Here is a 16,530-nt window from a genome sequence, read left to right on the forward strand (position 1 = left end):
CATCCTGACACTCAATTATTTCTCTTTCAGTTCAAACTGGACAAGAGAATTGTTTTTTTTCTTTGAAAAGTGATAACACTTTACAATCAGTTAGTATTTGTTAACATAAATATATGCGTTAACTAACACTAACAATCAACAATAACTATAGCGTTTATTCATCTTCATGTTACTTGCAGCATTTATTAATAAATGTTTAAAATCAAGAGTGGTGTCTGCGAAGTCAACTAACAAAAAACAAAGTTGAATAAACGTTGAAAAGCGTTTGTTCATGATATTTCTCTCATGACTCATCATCTGCTTGATAATGCAACACTGCACAAGAATGTGTAGCACACCCACAGGTCTGTGGTTTTCCGCTCCTAACTAATACTGTGGTTTGATTTGTGCTTTAATTCTGTAGTTTGATCAAACATCAGTCCTAGAAGAAGCCTCTGTAAGTCCTTTAGAGAGTTTATTTCATTATTTAGACAGAATGAGTAAATGTGTTGGGGTTGTGTTATGGGTTATTGCTTTGATCCTCAGAGAACACAAACCGATGACAACTAGACAGCTTGGATTGTTGAGTTGTGAAGGGTTGAGGAGAGATTTGATGAGATGTTGATGATAACTTTCTTATATTGTATAAAGCACTCAAAAGATAAACTTGTTTGTGGTTCAGCAACAAGATTGAGATTGTTTTGTCATGAATTGTGTCTGAGGGGCCTGGTTTACTGTGGATTTCTTCAGGTTACAGTTCATTTATTTATGTATATAAATGGTTGATACTCAAGATTTATCTGCATATTTATTTGTATATTTCGTGATATAGATGTTAGATTTTGTTGTTTCGAAAGAAAAGTTGGTTGGTTTGTCTTTAATGAGATATGTAACACAACAGCGCCACCAGCTGATAGTTCAGTGAATCTGAAGTGTGTGTTTATACTAAAGCTTGTGTTTCCATTAGCTTACTTGTAATCTTTAATCCATCAAGAAAAATATCGTAAAATCTCCAGGAGTGAATTAAATGGCTCATAAAACTTCACTTTTAAGAGCATGTCATGTAATAGTGAGTCAACATGGGTGAATTAACTTATGTAGAAAACATTACAGCACCACCTCAACAAACCCTATCTCAGACTTCAAACAGAGCCTCAGAGTAAACGGCATGGAACTGATGACCGGATGTCACTTTTTTTCAATTGAAGTCGCACTTTTGTGTGGGTGTGAAGTGCTATTTTAGCTGAGAGATAAGACTTGAACGGAAATGTTCTTAATTCTCTGTCAGTCTGTATGAGCTCTTGTTGTCATGGCTTTGGGTGGATTGTTCATATGTCTTGAAGTTCTCATAGGGGTTTGCTGTTGTTTGGGTAATGCTCTGGTGATGTTTGCCGTGTGGAGGAGTGGAGCTCTGAATCAGTCCACCTTCTGTTTGATCGTCTCTCTGGCGATGGCTGATTTTCTTGTCGGCTGTTTGGCTGTTCCTCTCGCTGTACTCGAGGGAATGGAGATTGAAACTTCATTCAGTTTATGTCTCTTTATAAGTTGTGTTCTCATTGTACCGCTTCAGGCCTCTGTGCTCAGCCTGCTGGCCATCGCTGTGGACCGATGCCTGAGAGTCTGCATTCCCTTCAGGTGAGTGATACGTTTGTTTCATACACATAAATACTTTGAAATGATTCAATCATGTTTGGAACACTAGTCTTACTCACAGTATGCTTGTAGTACACAAATAATCCAATACGTACCCTAAACAGTAGAATGGAATGGAATAAATGGAATTGGATTATAATTGGTATAGGAACGGAATGGAATATAATTGGAAAATCAATAGGAATAGAATAGAATCGGAATTGGAATAGGAATGGAATATAATTGCAATGGAATATAATTGGAATGGGATTGGAATAGGGATAGGAATAGGAATAGGAACTGGAATGGAATGGAATGGAATGAATGGAATGGAATGTAATGGAATGGAATGGAATGGAATTGGAATGGTAATGGAATTGGAATGGAAATGGAATAGAATTAGAATTAGAATTAGAATTAGAATTAGAATTAGAATTAGAATTAGAATTAGAATTAGAATTAGATTTAGAAATAGGAATTGGAATGGAATATAATTAGAATGCAATATAATAGGAATAGAGGAATGGAATGGGATGGAATTGGAAATTAGAATTGGAATGCAATATAATTTCAAATAGGAATAGGAATAGAGTAGAATAGAATAGAATATGTGTCAGCCTCTATGTCTGCATTATAAAGTTAAATTGAAATCACAAACATATTTGCAGTGGACTTACAGACAATATAATAACATAAAATATAAACAGTATAATAGTGTTAATATAATTGTGGCAATATATTAATTTATTTAATCACAAGACAATATTTTTTATTGACTGATGAAATTGACTGAAGATGATCAAATATTTGTTTTGTTTGACATGGTTTTTTTTGTATTTTCTGTCAGGTATAAGTCTTCAGTAAATAAAAGGCACTCTTGGTCTTGGCTGCTTGCTGGCGTGTGCTGGATTTTGGCGTGTCTCTTAGGATTCATACCCATGTTTGGATGGTACAAACATGAAACCTTGAAAGAACTCAACTCAACCTCATTCAACTGTGAATTTAAAGCCGTCATTCCCACATCATTCATGGTCAACTTCATATTCTTTGGCGTCTTTATTCCTCCACTGTTCATCATGATTGCTTTATATTGTTACATCTTTTTTAAAATTAGAAGTCTGTCAAGAGGTAAAGCGGGTGTTGCTGAATCTGAGGCATATACTCAAAAGGAACACAGGCTGGCCCTCTCTTTGCTTTTAGTCTTGGTTTTGTTTGTTGTCTTTTGGCTTCCCCTAAACATCATGCACACGATTAATTTCTATAGCCAGAATACACAAGTGTCTGCCTCTCTCATGTATTTTGGTGTCATACTCTCTCATGCTAACTCAGTAGTCAACCCTGTTGTGTACGCCTTCAAGGTTCCTAAGATTAGGGCGGAGTTTAGTATGATTTGGAGACAGGTGACTGGCTCATGGCAGCAGGAAGAGAGAATCAGCAGAACTCCAGAGATTCAGACTCGAGCCGGTCATGGAAATATCTGTCAGGTGGATTTTAATGCAGGCGAGTGAATTCTGCTCGATTAAAAAAACAAAAGCTCATTTAAAATACACAAGTTCATTCAAATTTTATTAACTTTTCATTTCAAATATATTTAACTTTGACCAGTTGAGTGTTCAGTGAGATTTTGGGCACTTTTTCCCAAAATTTAAAAGAGGTATTTGTGCCCTAAAAAATCTCTGTCATTATGCTAAAACATATTTTTAATATGAATGTATTTATAATAAGAGCTACGTGTAGAGCTATGTTGTAGCTAGTATGGGTTCCGTAAAATAAAGGTTCTAAAAGTGTTCTTTCCAGCAATTCTATAGAAAAACATTTAAAGTCAAAGTTTCGTAAAAAAACACTTCTTCTTTCTTTAATACTCCGTACAATGTTTTCCTCTGTAAAGAACAGGAAGCTTCCGTGGAAGTTAAAGGTTCTAAATAGTTGCTAATGTTTAGCTCTTTTATTTTTAAGATTAAACATTCAACACAATTAAAACCTATGACTATTTCAAAGTATTTTATTATGATTTCAAATGATTTTTATTTACCATCATGTTGTTTTATATTGAGCTGTTGATATGTTATCAGTGTTGCTGTAGTTCATCCAAACACCACACACCTGTACAGTATGTTAATGTGGATAAACATGTGTCATGTGGGACATTAAATGTTAGATGTAATATTTCACATATCCTGCTTTTCACAAAAGCAGCTACAACAGTTTTACAACCAACACTCAAAAAAATGAACTGTCGCTGTTGTTAGTTTTACTTAACCCATCCTTGTTCACAGTACATAATGAATGCAAGTAAATGAAAAAATTTAGATCGGTCAACTTTACTTAACAAGTGCTTGACTGGTCAACTTAACATTGTTGAGTAGAACGCAACACACTATAATATTGGACCTATTGTTGAGTTTACTTCACATAAACAAGTTAATTCAACATGACTGGTTGAGGGGGATTGCATTTACGTAAGACTTCATTTAGGCTTTAAGTGTTTTTCAATAAAGAAATAAGACTTGTTACTGCTTAACATTCATTTATATTTGAGGTTTAAAAGAGTTTGTTGTATTTTTTAGTTTTAGGGTTGCCGTTGTTTTGAAGAGTGTTACATGTGCTTAGTCTGTGAGAGGTTCATGCGCACCCATGATGTCTATTGCATCATTCAATGAGCTGTAACTGTGCTAATGCCAGTACTGAGATGCCTCTCATCTGATTTGCGCATTGTGTTTAGACTTACATGCAAGTCTGTATATAATTTATGTATGACAACAAAAAGTATAAATCTTGAGTAGTTTTAACTTAAAATTACTGATACAATCGGAATATTTTACTCACAAATGTTTTTTCAACTTTACTTAAATTTCTTTTTTTCATACAACTAAATTGTTAATTGTCTAAAATACTCAACTTACTTGTGTGCAACCTACTTGACACCATTTATTATGTAAATCCAACAAATCATCGAATGTACAAAGAGCTCTTTATAGAGACAGAAAACTACTCTTGACAAGTTCATTCACAGAATCTTTATCATTTATGAAACATTTTAAGTTAAAAAAGAACAATACAGAAAGTACAGAGGGCCTGTCAGCCACAGAAGCATTCATGTCGTTTTGGATATAGAACACATATAAGACACATCTTTATTGATACATCATGTAAATGCATCATGTGTTGCAATAAAGTTCACATCCTGATGTCTGAGATGCTGTAATTACTCCTATCGTAAGCTCACGGTGCGTCTCAAGGAAGGCAATAGACTGTATAGTTATCCTCTGAATGGCACACGATCCGTCCCGTAAACTATACAACCTACTACCTCATCTTGAGAGACACACATCAAGTGTGAGTTGTTTCATGTCCAGCTGTGTGACGGGCGTTGTGTAGTTGAGCCGGTCTCCTTCAGAAAGACAGTAGATTGTATAGTTATCTCACAGGGAGATTTCACACTCCACAACTATTCAATCTACTACCTCAACTTCAGGGACCGAGACAAACACACCAGAGCTTCACGTGCAGCGCTTCTCTCTTATCACTTCTGAAGAAGAAAGAACATCGTTCAGTATCTCAATATCAATCATAGAACATATGTTTTTTTGAAGAGTTCGACATTTTCAAAAATCATGTTTTTTATTGTGCAATCCAACTCATTTCAATCAAAAGGCAGTTAATTTATGCTGATTTAAGAAAATACAGCTCACTATCACAATAAAACAGTATAACGTGATATAAAACATGAGTTTTTAACATTTTCAAAAAGTTATCTCATTTTGGAACCAAACTCGTTAGTCATAATTTACATTTAAATGACATGTTGTTATATAGTGTACATATTGACCCTTAATATGTCAATGCGATAACAAATATGAAGCGTGTTTCTCAGCATGTTTCATGTTCATTTTTACATATATATATATTTATTTTTTTAAGGTGAACATTGTATAATTGTTTAAATAAACAATTACCTAAATGAATTATTGCTGCAAAACAAAAAAACATACAGTGTAAAGCCAACACCCTTGCAGAACCACACAACGTCTGAGATGTCCGTAAACATATGAGAAATAGTCTTGTTTTCAGTTGTATGTCATTGTTACATGGAGGCATGTCTTAAGTCTTCACACGTCATTCATCAATCTGATTTGTAGCAGTTTAGTGTTAAAAAAAAGTGTTTAAATGCAAAAGGAAATGTGGACGTTGCTGAATCTATTTCTGTGTTTCCTATGTTCTTCCTTCCTAACAGATGAACAGATCAAAAGCCAGTCATGACATTTTGCATTCATTTGAGAAACAAAAGTGACATGGGTTAGGGTTATGGGTTTTTAAAAGAGTTAAAAGACTTAACACTGTAATGTTTCATATGTGTGTGCTTCTGTCACATACACAAGTCTTACTTATACAGCATGTTAGGCATGGGCCCAATATGGGTTTCAAGGTATACCGAGGTTTGAAAGAGTCAAGGTTTCTAAACCACTAACATTTTCTGTGATACCTTTTCTAAGGGATGAGCGGTGTTTACACAAAAATACATAATTAAGCCATGTGATGCAATGTCTGATGTTTAGGCCTAATATATGGACTATGACAAAAATATATATTTTTGAAAGAGTATTATATTTTTAAGGCTTTATTTTTTTCTATGTCATATCATTTGAAAATAACACATTTTAGTGTTGTAATTGCAAGACCATCATACCGGCCCATGCCCACAGCATACACATTTGTGTTAAAGCTATAGAAACTCCAAATATAATCTACAGATAGAAACTTACAACCTCCAGTCTGATGCAATTAGTATTTACCATAGTAAACTGAAGTAAATTGCAGAATATTACAGAGATTGATATGTATAGCCTACTGGAATATTCTGTGGTGTAAACTGAATTAAATTGATCTTCTGTAGTAAATACTGTTGTATACTTCAATAATACGCTAGTAAAGTTCAAAAACACTTTACTGTTGAGGAATTTTACTACAGTTTACCATAGTAAATACTAACTTCAGTATTGTGAATTCAATGTTAGCGTGTTGTTAAGATAATGCTTTCATACATGCATAACAATGTACATATTAGACACAAATACTTTGATTCAGAAATAATTTATGAACTGCTTAATTCAATACTTTAGATTGACAATAGACATTTAGACCACAATTTCCCATGAGAAAAACTTATAATGTAGTTTTTGATCATCTGATCCATCAAGTTTCAAAATCTGTTCACTAAACAGTCTTAATCTTGAAAGCATCAAAAGCACGCTTTTGTAATGTTGTAATGTTGACATGTGTTTCGTGTCGGTTGAACACGTGTGTGTGTGTCTGTACAGAGCGTGTGCGTTTAGAGACGATCTGTGTCTGGAGCTGTGATCTTCTTTAACATTGTTCATGGATTTGAGAAGAACTGCTTGATATTCAGTCACAGTATATGATGAACGATATGGTATTCTCGCTGAAGAACACAAGCTAATGGTTGTTTTGTCAACATGAGCTTAAACTTCACGTGGAAGAGATGAGCTGCAGTGCACATACATGAGATGAGTATCATATCATATGAGAGAGCGTCTGTGTTTAATATCATCACAACAGGACGGTGTTCATTTGTTTCAATAGTTGAATGTAAAACAGTAAATTCTCTTTTAAAGAACTCTTTTTCTGTAACATCACGTTTTATTGTAATGTTTAGTGACTCTCTGAGTATGAGTACTGACCCAACCAGTGATGTATAAAGTACCTAAAAGCAATACTTGAGTAAAAGTACAAAAACCCTGCCAGAAAATGATTTTGGTAGAAGGGAAAGTAGCTTTTTAGAATATGACTCGAGTAAAAGTCTTAAAGTAACAGATAAATATTGTACTCTAGTATCAAAAGTACTTTTTATATTAAATCTACTTAAGTTTTTAAAGTAAAGTTGAAGCAAACCTGTCTATATTTTTAGCATAAAGATCAAAAATGGTGCTTGCATAGAAATGTACAACTTTGAAAACGCTCCGTCTCAAATTCAGTGTTTTATCTGGAACAACATGTTGCCAAATTGTCAAACTATCAAAATAAAAGTTCAGAAACCACATCTTTATAACTTTCCTTCATAACTTTATAAAAGGATAGTTCCCTCCTACCCCATATTATCCCTCTAGAACAACTTGGAACGAAATCTGATGACATCTGTCTGGCCCTTACGTCTTTCTTTCATTGCATTTCCCTCATATCATCATTCATTGAAACTGAAAAAAAGCTGTTTATCTTAAAAGCAGCAGCACGTGGAAGCCTTTTGTTGACATTAAGCACCTTTTTTCACTTGCACGTTGAGCTTTAACAAACGATCGGTTCAGCATTGTCATGGTGACCGGATCACCAACTCGTCTATTGGAGTTCTGTTTCTATGCTTTTATTTTGTACTAACGAACATGCTAAGGGGAAATGTATCAGAGTGAAAGTATACATTTTGATCAGGAAATGTAGTGGAGTAAAAGTAAAAGTCTGCAGAAATATAAAGACTGAAGTAAAGTACAGATACTACCAAAAGTACAGTACTTGAGTATTTTCACTTCATTACATTACAACACTGAGCACAACTGACACAATAAGCAAAAAACAATTCATGGCCATTGCATCATTGGAACAAGATATAACATACAGTACACCTGAAAGTATACTTTCTTATTTTTTAGTTCAAAAGAAGTATACTAAAAGTATACTTAAATAAACTTTATGGAACGGGTAAACTGTCTGTTAAATGATTGTCAAATGTTGTTTCCTGCTCACCTCTTTCATCTTTTTTTATTTTTATCAAATGCAAATCTATTGTTATCTTTTGAAAGGACGGACATGAAAAAAACAGCCACGGCAACCCAGAAAACAGAAAATGTAAAAGTTAATCAATAAACTGACTGAAGTTACGCTGGACCACCACATCAATGTGACCGACACGTGAGGAAATGGTCTTCACTTTCGTCTGGAGGTAATACAATCCTGTTTATTTTCAACATTTGAATAAACAAATGTTTGTGTCTGTTCTGTTGTGTCATAAATGTGTCTCGCTGCAAATTCAACAAACATAATCTTCCTTCAGCGCTGACTGCAAAACTGACCGACATAAAGCGGAAGTGCCTGCTGATGGTGTTTGTGTTCACTGTGTTTATCAGTATAACAAACACAAACACACAGCTTATAACATTCAGCGAAAACTGAGTTCTGTTCTTTAAAATTGTCGTCTAGTCTCTGTTGACACCTGTTAGTCAGTACTCAAAGTTTCAAACCCGCTCACGACGGCATGAACAGATTCAAGACTAAAGCCACGTGCTCTGAAAAGAAAAGCTTCCCTTGAGTACATCACTACCTCTGAACGTCTTTATTCAGATCCCCGTGAGACCCACATGCAGACTAAACTTCCAATCACACAATAACAAGAAATACCTGCTGAAGTTAGTGTGAGACGGCTGAGAAAACAACAGCTGGACATCCGACTGTGAGCTGTGATGATGTTTATGCTCCTACTGGCTGTTATTGAAGGTGACGAGTGAAACATGTTTCCCATAAAGATTCGCCGACTTTGTTCCTGGTTGCCACAAACAGAGAGAGAGAGAGAGAGAGAGAGAATGGAAGGGCGCTCAAAAATAGCAGGAAGTAGAGAAGGCTGAAAGGCGACGAGTTCATGTGAGGATAGAGAGGGAGGAGTCGAGGAAGTGTTTTCTTCTGTGTGTCACCCCACCCACCGTCTTACTGCTTTCTGTCCCTCCCGTTCACTTTTTGTTTCACGGCGATACTTACAGACCTTTCACTTCTATTTTTAACGTCTAAAAGAAAGATCTGTCATCTGAGAATGAGATTGATGATGCACAGAGACTTTACGAGGAGACGTAGAGTGTGTTAATGTGTTTCAGGTTGTTCGTGAATGATTTCAAGATGTTCTTTGGGTTGTTCTCTGAGCATGCTGGGATAGCAGGTCTTGTAATTCCATGCTTGAATGCATTTTAAAATAGTCAATTCTGAACTTTATTAACATATTCCCTTTGATTGTTAAGCTATCATTGGAAATGAAACATCTTCACAAAAGATCTCTTGATCTCTCTTTATTTGTGTCAGTGTCGGTCTTCAGTTCCTTTAAACATTTCGTAGATTGAGGAAGAATGGAGTTTTGTGTGGTATATCACCTATAACATACATGTGTGGGCTAAAAAACAACGCTAATGTGGATGTTCACAACGCTCCTACAGAGATTGTATTCTTCTTTTTTTCAAAAACAAAGAGTTTGTCTTTGTTTTAAAGGCCTTTGGATGTCACTAGTTTACTGCCGACCTTCACATTTTTTCCGTCACAGGTCCTCACAACGATATAATGATATAATGTATGTTTGCAAAGCCTCCGAAGAGTGACTCTTCTAAAGCTTTTGTGCAGCGACTTTCTCACGGTATATAAAACCAAACACGGACAGGTGTGAGACAAACACAACTAGAGAAACTCACCAGAGCATCACCGTGTAGATCACACACATTTAGGATCGTGTTTAATATAAAAAAGTTCGCCGGATGGAAACAATCATGGCGGCGAGACATGTGCAGGAGGAAGAGGAGGATGAGGAGGAGAAGACGACAGAGCGAAAGGAGAAAACCTTGTTATTCCTAAACAACAGAAGCTGAAAGCAGAACTGAAGATGAGAATTTAAACAGTATGAATGATGGAAATACCTGAGACGCGGCGTCCTGCGCAAGACTCCGGGAAACATTGTGAAGATGACCAAAAAAAGGAAGTGGTCACATCTTGAAGAACAAGCTAAAAGCAAAAAACTGAGGAGTGAGCGAGCGAGCGTCGCTTTTCACTGGAGTGTGAGCCCCCTGCCAGTGCTGAAAAGATTCAGATATGCCCCTTATGCCTGCCCACTTCAGTCCTGCTGCCAACACAAGAGAGAGAGAGAGAGAGAGAGAGAGAGACAGAGAAACAGACAAGAGAGAGAGAGAGGAGAGAGAGATAGAGAGAGAGAGAGAGAGAGAGAGAGAGAGAGGAGAGAGAGAGAGAGAGAGAGAGAGAGAGAGAGAGAGAGAGAGACAGAGAGACAGAGAAACAGACAAGAGAGAGAGAGAGAGAGAGAGAGAGATACAGAGAAACAGACAAGAGAGAGAGAGAGAGAGAGAGAGAGAGAGAGAGAGAGAGAAACAGACAAGATAGAGAGAGAGGAGAGAGAGAGAGAGAGAGAGAGAGGAGAGAGAGAGAAAAAGACAAGAGAGAGAGAGAGGAGAGAGAGAGAGAGAGAGAGAGAGAGGAGAGAGAGAGAGAGAGAGAGAGAGAGAGAGAGAGGAGAGAGAGAGAGAAGAGAGAGAAAGAGAGAGAGAAAAGAGAAGAGAGAGAGAGAAAAGAGGGAGAAAGAAAGAGAGAGAGAGAGAGAGAGGAGAGAGAGAGAGAAGAGAGAGAAAGAGAGAGAGAGAAAAAGAGAAAGAGAGAGAGAGAAAAGAGGGAGAAAAGAAAAGAGAGAGAGAGAGAGAGAGAGAGTAAACAGAGCAGTGAGTTGTTCAGGTCATGTTTTAGTTCACTCGGTCAGGTTTAATGTCTCTCATTCAGTCGTTTGGACTTTGTCGTCAGTTGTCAGTCTTCCATGTTTAATGTTTTTTTGGGTGTTGGCATGAGATGTTAAATGTCGTCACCTGGCTCGAGTCTGAGGGCGGGAAATGGAACTGATCCAGAACCAGTGAAACCAACCAATCTCAGTCTATCTCACAAGAGCGTGTTGTTGCTCGACAGCCGAAGGAAAAGATCCCAGAACAAAGAAAATAAACACACACACCGTCACAAAGATGATGTTCCAGATTTGAGACACGTCTTCAGAAGAAAAGTTTGAGACTTCAGAAAGAGAGTTTTTAGTCAGTGTTTTGACGTCGGTCACAGATAAAACACCGCCTCTCCATTCCTCTCTGACACAGTTTATCATCTTTAGCTGTGCTGTGTTATTGCCTGTGTTCATCTGTTGATTTGCTTCAAATTTACACTTTTTTGACAATAACAGAAGAGACATCACACACATCTTAACCTGACAAATCAAAAGACACTTTGAAATAGTCACAAATGCTGCGGGTACGTTTGCGTTAAACTGAAATCCTTTTGCAGATCTCTCATCTCTGTCAATTCAAGAGAACAACAAGCAGAGGGAGAAAAAGTGAGCAGATAAATACAGAATGTTTGTGTAAACAGAGTCATCCTGACCCGTCTGAGACATGATGGAGAAGGAGAGAGAAAGTGGAGATAAACAGAGATGTGATGTTGTGTGATTCAGGCATCAGCGAGCGTGACGTCACTCAGACTAACTAACTTTAGTTATTTCTTGATGTATTTCCCACTGTACTGTCTGCACCATCACATGTGTACATGTGAACATCTGATCTGTGAATCCCACACCTGACCGTGTCCATCTCATGACAAGTGATGAGAAATCACAGATTGAAATAAATGTGTGAATGGAGAGGAAGAAGTTTTAGAGTGAGCGTCCGCTGGCAAACATTCAAGAGGAGAGAGAACACTCTCAGACACACTCTCCCAGTTTAAATCTAGATTAAAGACACATCTTTACAGTCAAGCTTTCACTTAATGCAGTTAATGAACAGCAGCTACGCTAATTATTCTGCCTTCTGCGTCCGCCTCAGATGCCCATCCCGAGGTAGGAAGAAATTCCGCCAGGTCCAGATGATCGACAGATGCTCATCCCCACCTAGAGATTACACCAGCTACAGCTGCAGACTGACTGACCATCACAGCTCCATCTAAGGCAATTCCACCACCAGCCAAGAGAAATACGACCATCGGACCATCCCAGCTCAGACCACTACATCCCCAACCAAGAGCAAAGACGGACTACTTGTCACATTAATGCTTAACTTACATCACATGTCAGCAGTTTGGAGTTATAGCTGCATTCAGTGGCCCTGATTGGAGGTTCCTGGGTGGGTGTTTGTGGGGACTGTGGGGGCTCGTTGGTTGTGGGGATTCATCAGTTGGGGCTGTGTGGGTCTGGTTTGGTCTTGTTTTGTGGTCGATGTCGGACAACAGAGGAATAAAGTTACAACATGACATTACTATTTTTCCCTGGTTGTTCCTCTGCTCTCTGGTGATGATCGTGGAGTGGGACTGGGTTGAACCTGCACGGTTTTCGGTCTTTCTGGTTTGCGGATGAGGGGCTCTCCTTCTGCCTCGTGGATATTCGCTCGGTGGCTTTTGGTCGGGGTCACTGAGTGCATCTATGACACGTCAGAGGAGATCTGGCCCTCCCGGTTGAGTCTGGTTTCTCCTGAGGTTTTTTTCTCCATTAATCAATCATTAGAGTTTGGATTCCTCGCCACAGCAGGGCAGTGTTGGCCTGCTCACCGGGAGACTACTTTTATTTATTTGTATTTATTAATTATAAATTAATTATTTATTAGAATGATCTTGGTTGTTCTATAAACCCCATGCACTGTGCTGTGTTTCACCTTCTCTGTGTTTTCTCCTGTAAAGCTGCTTTGAAACAATACACATTGTGAAAAGTGCTACATAAATAAACTTGAATTGAATTGAATTGAATTAAACTCACGCTGACTGACTCCCACACATCAGGGAGCTCAAATCTCACGTGTCTCAGATGTTTCTCCTGAGATTATGAGTCAATGTGCCTGTCATGAGAGTTTGAGAAGAGATGACAACAACAACAACAGTGTGTCAAAGTGAGCTCAGATATCTCGTCTGGAATCAAAAGTCAATGAAGATCTCAATATCAACTCAAACATTTCTCAGCACATTTACTGAAATCAAGAATGTAAAAGTTTACTGTATTTTTGAAGCAGTATTACCAGAAACTTACAGTAGATTTAATTACTTAAAATATTCCCTTTTGAGATTCAAAAAGAGCAAGAAGAGACTGGCATTAGCACAACAACACTCTAAACAAATGACGTTCTTCCTGAGCACTTTTGTTGTGTAGTAAAAATATTTGAAACTTTTATTTACAAGAAGTAACATCTTTAGTCTGTTTCATGAAAAATATGTAAGAAATAGGTTAGTGTAAGTTTAAAAGAAAACTGTAAATTAAATCTACAGTAAGTTACAGGCAAACCTGCGGCAAAACTACAGTAAAGTGCAGCATCACATGTGAATGTGTGTTTTGAAGCTTGTTGGCGCATTCTCTTTACTCCTCATATATCATGGCCTTGTAAACTAACAGAACTGTTTAATGTGTTGACAAAATGTTTATTTGCTCTCCTTGTAAGTCACTTTAGATAAAAGCGTCTGCCAAATGAATAAATGTCATGTTAATGTCACTGGAGGGTCCTGTCAGGGCATTGAGAGGATCTCGGGTCGTGTGGAGAAACAACATCTCACTGAACCTTCGTCCAACACGATTTCAACATCCATCTTGGCAATTCCACAATCACCCATTCCAAAACAGCCAGGAACCTCGGAGTGGTTCACATTGCAAAGCTCTCCTTGCTGGTCTTCCTGCAAAGGCTATCAAACCACTTCAGCTGGTTCAGAACGCAGCAGCACGCCTCGTCTTCCAACAGCCCAAAAGGGCTCATGTGACTCCCCTTTTCATCTCTCTTCACTGGCTACCGGTTGCAGCACGTATCAGATTCAAGTCACTAATGATTGCCTACAGGACTATCACTGGATCTGCACCGGCTTACTTCCACACTCTCCTGCACTCCTACACCCCATCAAGATCCCTGCGTTCAGCAAACCAGCGGTGTCTTGTATTGCCTTCTCATAAGGGCAGTAAATCGCTCTCCCACTCTTTCTCATTCACAACTCCTTCCTGGTGGAACATTCTTCCTAACTCTGTCCGTTCAACCACATCTCTCACAACATTTAAAAAACTACTTAAAACCATCTCTTCTGTGAATACTTGACAAACAAATGAAAGAAAAAAATACACTAACCCTTTCTCTCAACAGGTAGTGGTCTAGCTTTTTGTTGAAACCAGTAACTTTGTATTGGCACCTAATGTATTATGGCTCCTGTATGAACTATCACTTATTGCTCCTAAACTCTTTGTAAGTCGCTTTGGATAAAAGCGTCTGCTAAATGACTAAATGTAAATGTAAATGTAAATGTAAATGTAAATGTACCTTTCACTGCACTTCTTAACAGATGCTCAGCTGTCTGAGACATGATCACCTCACCGCTTCATCAGGTACATATGTCACACACACAGACTGTGACAAACCCATGAAAACACACACAGACACACAAACACAGACACACGCAGGCAAACACACGCATGCAAACACACACAGACACACGCATGCAAACACACACACACACACACACACACACACACACACACACACACACACACACTGAGAGACACCTGAGCAGTCACACACACACAGACAGACACATATTTTTGTAATATTTATGCTTGTAACAAGCATGTTTACTGTTTATTAAAGTTTAGTAGGAAAGGTCTTTAGATATAAATGAATTTTAAATCATGTGTTTAGTGAAACAGAGGTGAAGGAGTGTGTGAGGTTTGTTTAGGGACAGAAGAGACCGTAAGCAAACACCTCCTAGAATCTTTTTAGATCTGGAGACTAACATACAGAGCAACACACACCCAGTAAACCACATTTAAAACATCTAATGGATTTAATAGTTATGAGACAAAATTATCTTCTATATCAGGCATTTCCCAAAATCCTGTTGAATATAAACACAAAGGAGACAGTTGACATACATTGAGAGTAGAGCGCAGGATCTGAGTAGAAGCTGATATCAGAATGTGTCTTGTGTCGAGATCATTGATCTCATTGTGTAATGTTGGACTGGTTTCATTCCTCTATCACACACTTACTGTATCTAATCCTAAACCACGTCACGTGCTGCACAACATGTCAAAGGTCATCATGAACTCAGCCGTCGAGAGAAAGATCACTCATTTCCTCACGTGTCCACGTCGAATTTACATTACAATAGCGCCACCTGGTGTCACGATAGAGAATCACAGGAGAGCAATTCCGTGAAAACGTCAACCTTGTTACGAAAAATATAGATTTTACCAGCGGTTTTTACTCTGGTAACAGCCCAGATTTGAACATTTGGTGGTTCAGATACCCATGTGAGATCTCTCTTCACATTTGTGAAACATTTGTTTTATTTTTAGTTCATGATTTTTAATAGTCAGGTAAGAGTCATTTTCAGGATTGTCACATCATAACGCTTCATATTCCTCATAAATGAACACATGAAAATTAATATAAAGTAACTATTTGATGTTCTATAAAGAGGCATCACTTCTCCATTCATTGTGTATTATTGCTTCAGAATTGTGCATTTTATTTTACAGAAATCCTACAAAGTTTATCTTCTCCCAAATAGCCTAATGCATTTTTTGTCACATCCACAAAGCACGTTTATTTCTCTTTTTTAAATATATTTTTTCCACAGACTGACTTTTTTGATGTGTAGACTCTATCAACAAGGGTTCAGTATAATATATAAACAGATGCTTCAATATAATCGTAACAAATTCATTCTACTCGCAAAATGTCACGTCCATAACGCTGGAATTGCTCAGCAGTAAAATAATGCAAACATATCTTACATTTATTAGCATGTTTTAAATATTATGAAAAATAGCACTAATGTTTACACCGATAATATACGATATGTTGAGTGAACGTGTTTGTTACAGACTGACTCTATTCTCTGACTGTTTTACTGTTATATTGAATGACATAACAATTCATTACGAGATGTAATATTTACAACAACAAAAAAATCATAACAGTATTTAAATATTTAACTCTTATCCTTATATTTTACTTTTATTCTGTTTAAGATCAATTCTACCCTTAAACGTTTGATTGGAAAACTGTAAGTCTTGGAAAAAAAATAGGAAGGAAAGAAAGAAAATCATCTTTTTTGTTTTTACAGGTGTGCTGCTCTGTCTGGCCTGTAGATGGCGCAATATAA

At 37.4% G+C, this 16,530-nt stretch overlaps 1 protein-coding gene across 3 annotated transcripts; it reads left to right on the plus strand.

Moving 5' to 3' along the window:
• The first annotated feature begins 1,288 nt into the window (after positions 1 to 1,288).
• On the plus strand, positions 1,289 to 12,507 carry adora4a (adenosine A4 receptor a). 3 transcript variants are annotated; one of them, XR_008906952.1, is made up of 3 exons: positions 1,289 to 1,614; positions 2,459 to 8,560; positions 12,231 to 12,507. XR_008906952.1 is itself a non-coding variant. In XM_056750294.1 (2 exons), exons 1-2 carry the CDS (start codon positions 1,289 to 1,291, stop codon positions 3,117 to 3,119), a joined length of 987 nt encoding a protein of 328 aa, XP_056606272.1. In that variant the 3' UTR covers positions 3,120 to 10,469. The 3 variants fall into 3 exon arrangements, 1 of the variants encoding a protein (XP_056606272.1); XR_008906951.1 differs by lacking the exon at positions 12,231 to 12,507 and adding an exon at positions 8,959 to 10,469; XM_056750294.1 differs by lacking the exon at positions 12,231 to 12,507 and having other exon boundaries at positions 2,459 to 10,469.
• Positions 12,508 to 16,530: the final 4,023 nt, after the last annotated feature.

The sequence above is a fragment of the Triplophysa dalaica genome, chromosome 6 (assembly GCF_015846415.1).
Source record: "Triplophysa dalaica isolate WHDGS20190420 chromosome 6, ASM1584641v1, whole genome shotgun sequence".
Classification (NCBI taxonomy): Eukaryota; Metazoa; Chordata; class Actinopteri; order Cypriniformes; family Nemacheilidae; genus Triplophysa; species Triplophysa dalaica.

What these genes read in the sequence shown, in the direction of transcription:
- adora4a (XM_056750294.1), top strand. Translation starts at nt 1,289, where the DNA reads ATGGCTTTGGGTGGATTGTTCATATGTCTTGAAGTTCTCATAGGGGTT. An exon ending in AGAGTCTGCATTCCCTTCAG is followed by an intron (nt 1,615 to 2,458) that starts GTGAGTGATACG and finishes ATTTTCTGTCAG; the next exon opens with GTATAAGTCTTCAGTAAATA.